We start from the raw sequence: 6,144 nt of genomic DNA on the forward strand, positions 1-6,144 counted from the left end.
CTATAACTGAATTATTAGTGATGTGTTTTGTGAACGCAGCTCCTCTTGTGTAACCCGAGCAGCGTGATGGTCATAGCAGCACAGACACAGACAGTACTGCATCTCTTATTTATGAAAATATGTCTGCACATGAAAGTGGAGTCATTCACAATTCATATTCTCTCTCTGCCACTTCTGACCTGCTGCATTAGACGTTTTGGTAAAAATAAGAGTTGATGTGAATGTGATCAGTGGTTACGGTAGACCACACTGACAAAAATAAAACGGACGTTGTTGCACTGAATCACAAAGTCCACAGTCAATTTGATTTTTCTTTTATTACAAAGACAGTGACAAATAAATAGAACAAAACAATGTAAAAATATAATGTTTAAGAAATCTGGGGTGTGGAAATGCCATAGCAACCGTTTGTTCTAACAGCATTGCAATATGTTTTAAGTCGGATTGGTCCCTGGTTTTGTAGATTGATATGAGAAACATTTCACAACATATAGCACCGTTGTGTGGTCGCCAGCGCCGCAGTCAGCTCTGTCGACCGTAGAAGTCAGGCATTTCACATGAATGTAGGACAGACTTGAACGATGAAGTGAAATAGCTGTGGGGTTGTTAAAAAGGGGCCACTGCTTTACAGTTTATCATATAAATATAATATATTAATTTTACATTATACACTAGAATCGACTCTAGACCACATACACAACTCAGGTAAACGTGAATAAAAGGCAGCTGAGAATTTTTAAAATCAAAAACAAAAAGATGTCAGGAAATTGAAATGTTACGGGGTTTTTTTTTAGCTGCACAGTTGAAAAAATACAAACATTGAGGGCAAGTTGATCCTATGTAGAAACCTGTGCTTCGGTTATTAACCTGTAGAAAATATGCAAAACTGATGTCTCTCACTCCAAAATTTATGAAGGCATTGAGATATTTTTTTTTTTACAATCTTACGGAGCAAGCGACAAAATGTCAGTATGTACGTGTGGGGAGGAGGGGGGGGTGTCTGAGCGTGTGCAAACATTCAGCTGATGACCCTGAATTCACTAGAGATTTAAGCCTGTCTTTGCAGCATTGATGATTCAAAATGTCTACTTAATTGTGCCAAATGAAATGAGAACATAGAGATGAGGACGTGCGAAAGGACGTTGAAGTCTGAACTAGCGGACCAGGAGGAAGGTGAGCCCGGCGAGGCCCACGCCAGCAGCGGCGAACAGCGCTGTCTTCATCGACAAGTCCTGGCTCACGTCTCTGGCGTTGTGGGAGAACTTACAGAAGCCTTCCTACAAGAAAAAAACAAAACAAATAGAAAATATATAAATGGTTGGGTTAAGAGCATGAAACTTTTTGTTTACTAGCAACAGATAATATTTAGCAACGCAGCGCCTTTCAGTTTCAGTTCAGCATATACTGCAATTTTTAGAGACTAAAAAGGGTCTGCCAAAATGTCTCCCAGCAAACAGCAGTTTAAGCTGACGGCTGTTGGCAATTATACAATATATTTGGGAAAATGTGTCACAGGCTGACAGCAAGTGGAAAAATATTTGGACTCAGAGGATGCTGCTGATGTCTGCGTTTTTTTATTTATTATTATTATTATTTTTTTTTTTTTACATGTTCTCACAGTTCTGCAGGCCTGAGAAAGAAACACTGTCAAAATGCCAACAGGTTTGTGCAGAAAATTTTTCAGAAAAGTGCAGGTGAAGTTATTCAAACTCATAATAACTGAGCAGGTGTTCAGCAGCTGTATTTTTCTCCATCGTGTTTTCAGAGTAAAAAAACACACATTCGACCAGTGAGTGCACCTGCTCTCGGCGCCAGGTGTTCCTGCTGCTTTACAGCTGCTTGTTTTTCTCGTCATACCACGCTAACTTTCAATGTGGCTAATGCCAAATTCAACATATACACACACACACACACGAACACACAGACACACACAGACACAGAGAGAGACACTGGAGCTTTGACTGTTACTACAAAGTCCATCTGGCTGAGCTGGTTATATGTCTGTTGAAACCAGCTGCCACTAGAAGAAAGGAGGGGTGTGTGTGTGTGTGTGTGTGTGTGTGTGTGTGTGTGTGTGTGTGTGTGGAGGGGGTATTTGGTAGAAGGCCAGGGTGAGCCCATTCACAAAAGCAGACATTCATTGTAGGCGTGTTCACTTTGGTGAAGCCTCAGACTATAGTTTACTCAGAGTCCATCATAACCGTTGCTCGGGGTTTCCCCACTAACTAAGCCACTAGCGCATTTTTTAAAATCGCCTTTTTGATTTGCCGTGGTCAAAAGGGCTTTTGTCAAAATCTCTGATAATTCAAAGCCCAGTTATGTTTGATCACGGCCCTGAATTTACACTGTTCTGGTCTGTATTTCTGGAGCATTCCCCACAATCTGGTCTACTGCTTCTCTTCAGTTCCTATAATCACAGCTGCCACAGGAGACATCTGAAGGCAAACAATAAAATACAAGGCTGTTTCTGAACTATGCCCTGGCCATATTTTAAACCACCATATTACCCAAAGATCTAAATATGTACAGTATACCCAAGCAGGAAGAAAACAATCGCATCATGCTAGGTCATTTCCAATGCAAGTAGTTTAAAAATATCACTTTCTCTTTTTAGTCTTGCTGGGATTTTTGTTTTAATGCCATTTTACCTCCAGCGAGCCTGCTTATCTGCAGGTTTGGTGTTTGTGTTTAGCTGTGACTCAATCAGCAGTTATCACCCATGTGACTCAACCAGCTTGGACCAGAGTGGACTTGTTAAAACTTACCCATCCACCATTTTCCAGCAGCCAGTCTTTCTTCTCCTCTCCCAGGTAATCAGCTATGGTCTCTGCCAGTCCCCTGCAGTTTCCAGGCCCCAGTCCCAGATCCTGTCTCTGCCCGGGGTCCAGCCCAGGCTTCCCGTTCTTGTGCTCCAGCAGCTGTTTTGCCAGCACCCCAGTAAAGGTGAAAATGGAGACAACCCTCCCCCAGTTCAAATGTCCGTCTCCCACCAGCTCCTCCATCACCTTCCTGAGACCGGGGCAGGGGTCCAGCCCGCACTGCCCCACGAAGGTCTGAGCGAGGGAGTGGAAGCGAGCTTGGTGCTGCGTCTCCATGTCCTGAGCCATGACCCTCATGGCAGCGGCTGATTCGCTGGGAGGTGGAGGGGCTGTCTGTGGGCTTGTGCAGCAAAGGTACAGGTAGTCCTCTGCCATGGCCAGGGTCTCTCTCCACAGCCCGCATGACATTTTCTGTGGGTAGGAATCAACATTTTATTGATTAAAATCAGACTGTGTGAAGACAAGAACAAATAAAATAAATCTTCATCAGAATGACAAAACTAGGGTATTATCAATTTATCAGCCAGCTAGAAGAAGAAACTCAATTTTTTTGTTGTCAAAAGCTGACATATTAAATTTACAATGACAAGAAAACGATTTTTTAATGGGATTTATTTGGATTTTATATGTAAATATATTCTAATGACATTATAATTTCCATTCACAAACAGCCTAGGATTTAAACTAATCATCGTTATCTTTGTCGTCATCCATCAGCCCTGCTGCTGCTGCTTGGCTAATGATAACATTATTCTTGTACCAACACCGGACAACTTATTGTTTTATTTCGTTAACACAAACACAAGATTTGACAAATAAAGACGACTCCTTGTATATAATCTGTCGGTATTTCCCCCTCCGGGTCAACATCTTGTCTCGGTTTGTTCACTGTTATAAGTTTTATACAGATGGCAGCATCGCTTCACTTCACGTTAGCTCTCGGTAAAGACAGCCGGCTTTTAGCTTAACGCCGGCACGGACCACGGCTGTAAGGATGTTAACAACACAGTAGTTCATGTCGTGGAGCTCTTAGACGTGAATTATCCGCGTATATTCAGCGGTGAACTTGGAGTTGGCTGGCCGGCTGCCTCTCCCTCAGCCTCCCTCCCTCCCGGAGCGATGCTCTGTCACCGGAGTAATGGAGGACACAAAGGACCTCATTCACACGAAGTAGCTCAACTGCCGGAGCCACATAAACGCGTTTAAATCCGCCTTTTAACTCGGTTACACTGACACTACTGTGTGGCGGCTGTTTTTATATATACAACAGGACACGTTCAGATTGATAAAATGTAATTTTCTTAAGGGATATAAAGGAAACAAAAAAGGCTTACCCTCCCAGCGATATCAGACTTGCTCTCTGCACACACGGACGGCGGAAGGAGAACCTCGGCACACACACTCAACGGCTTCCCCTCAGCTGTGGACGCACGTTTATCTACTGGCTCCGCCCCCGCGACGTCATTACGCCACTACGTCAGCCTTCCACCACGGAAAAAGAAAACCTCGCTGCAAAAAAAGCCCGGTTATGAAAATGACGACAAGGTCCAGTGGAAAGTACAAGTCTGGTGGTTTAGCTTCCTGTATCTGAATGTATGAATGTATATATATATATATATATAATGTATAAATTGGTTCAAAGACCTGTTGTTTTTATAGTCTACAGACTATATATTGTAGCCTAGAAAGTGTCAGTAGTCAGACACATCTTTAAAAATCAATCAATCACAGTAGACTACTAAAATATTCGAGGTCAAATAGAGCCAATAAATACCCATGACATGAAGATGAAATGTTTTGTTAATTAAACTAACAAACTAACTGCATATCAAAAATTAAAATTCTGAGAACTGCCTACAGCATTATTATGGCCCAGACTTACTGTAAACATCAATCAATCAATCAATCAATCAATCAAAATTTATTTGTAGCCTATAGCACTTTGCAGTAGCCAGACGGACGGTACCCAAACATGTCAACCTAACATGTCAACTTGAACCATGGGGAAGTTGTTTTTTCTTTCAAAACTTTCTGTCATTTCATAAACCAAATTATTCATATAGAGAAAAAGCAGTGAATTTCAGTTCAAACATCAGAGAGGGGATAAATTACATCAGAAAAGGGCTGACTGAGCCTGAGCCAGCTTTATTATCAGCCCTGTAAAATATAGGCTAGCCTACCGATCACATTGTTTTTGAACTGAAACAATAAACTGGTTGCTCTTTCTAAGACAAAGCTCTGGTCTGTGGGCGTAGGGTGAGTTGATATAAAACCCCGATCAAGCTTTCACTTTTCTGCCCTTGGAAATTCTTACAGATCTTACAGGTGCAAAATTGGGATAGCTACATTATTGCTTTCACTTGATACAGTTATGGTTCAGTGCTGTGTGGTTTTACTGTCTCTCACTCTCAGTTGGGGCCATCGCAGTCTGTAAATTACACAGAGGAAGTGAAAGTGTAGAGACTTTGTAATAAAACTGAATGAATCACAGCTGAGCATTTCAGCTGATACTTTCTGTGTGGTAATTCCCCTTAGGTCATTTATACATCTGTCTCTTAACTGCTTATTTTTACCCTCTTTTTTCAGTTTCCCTTTTTGAATTACAGAGTTTCCACTTAACTTACATAGAAGATCAAAGAAAGGGAAGAAAGGAATCCACACGCTTAAAATTCAAATGCTCACCTGAATCAGATCACCTCAAACAGATTGTGTTGTGTTTTAGAGAAGCTTTAAATACTAGTATATTCCTGTTTTTTCACCACCACACTGAAAGAAACAATGTTGTTGCAGTCCTTGTAACCTCCTGTGCAGTAGGGACAGGTTTTTCATCACTGCGCAGTAATGATTTATGAATGGGGATTTTTCTAGTGATAGGTCAAGTGATGATGTGTTTATAAACAGCTGAACTTTGACTTCTGTAAAAAATAAAAATAAAGACGTGTAACTTCTTAGGACTGTCTGATCAATAAACAAGATAAAGTAGCTAGTAGGGCTAAATCCGGTACAATGCATCTCTTATTTCGAGACTAATGTTATTTTGTACATTGTACCTGATACAAATAAACGTTTTAAACTAAACTTAAACTTATAAAACCCAAGTGTAGAAACACATATGTATTCCTCCACTTACAGTAGGTTAACCAAATGACAGAACATACAGTACATGCATTTTTGAGGTGTATTAATAATCTTTTAAAATATTTTGAAAAGAGTTTCAGGATATGTTTTTGTGGTAAAAGTCAATGGCTTAATTATTTAAGATAAACCTACTCAGAGGAGTGGATCACTGTTTTGGCAAAGTTATGAATCGTGTAAACTTTACATT

The 6,144-nt window shown here is 40.8% G+C and overlaps 1 protein-coding gene across 1 annotated transcript; it reads right to left on the minus strand.

Annotated features, from left to right (window-relative positions):
* Positions 1–298: 298 nt before the first annotated feature.
* Positions 299–4,265, minus strand: bcl2l10 (BCL2 like 10). Its single transcript, XM_085764799.1, has 3 exons — positions 4,154–4,265; positions 2,766–3,230; positions 299–1,277 (listed from the first exon to the last, which is right to left on the minus strand). Exons 2-3 carry the CDS (start codon positions 3,225–3,227, stop codon positions 1,155–1,157), a joined length of 585 nt encoding a protein of 194 aa, XP_085620925.1. The 5' UTR covers positions 3,228–3,230; positions 4,154–4,265; the 3' UTR covers positions 299–1,154.
* Between the last annotated feature and the right edge of the window lie 1,879 nt (positions 4,266–6,144).

The sequence above is a fragment of the Trachurus japonicus genome, chromosome 3 (assembly GCF_045865225.1).
Source record: "Trachurus japonicus isolate A0001 chromosome 3, Traja_1.0".
Classification (NCBI taxonomy): domain Eukaryota; kingdom Metazoa; phylum Chordata; class Actinopteri; order Carangiformes; family Carangidae; genus Trachurus; species Trachurus japonicus.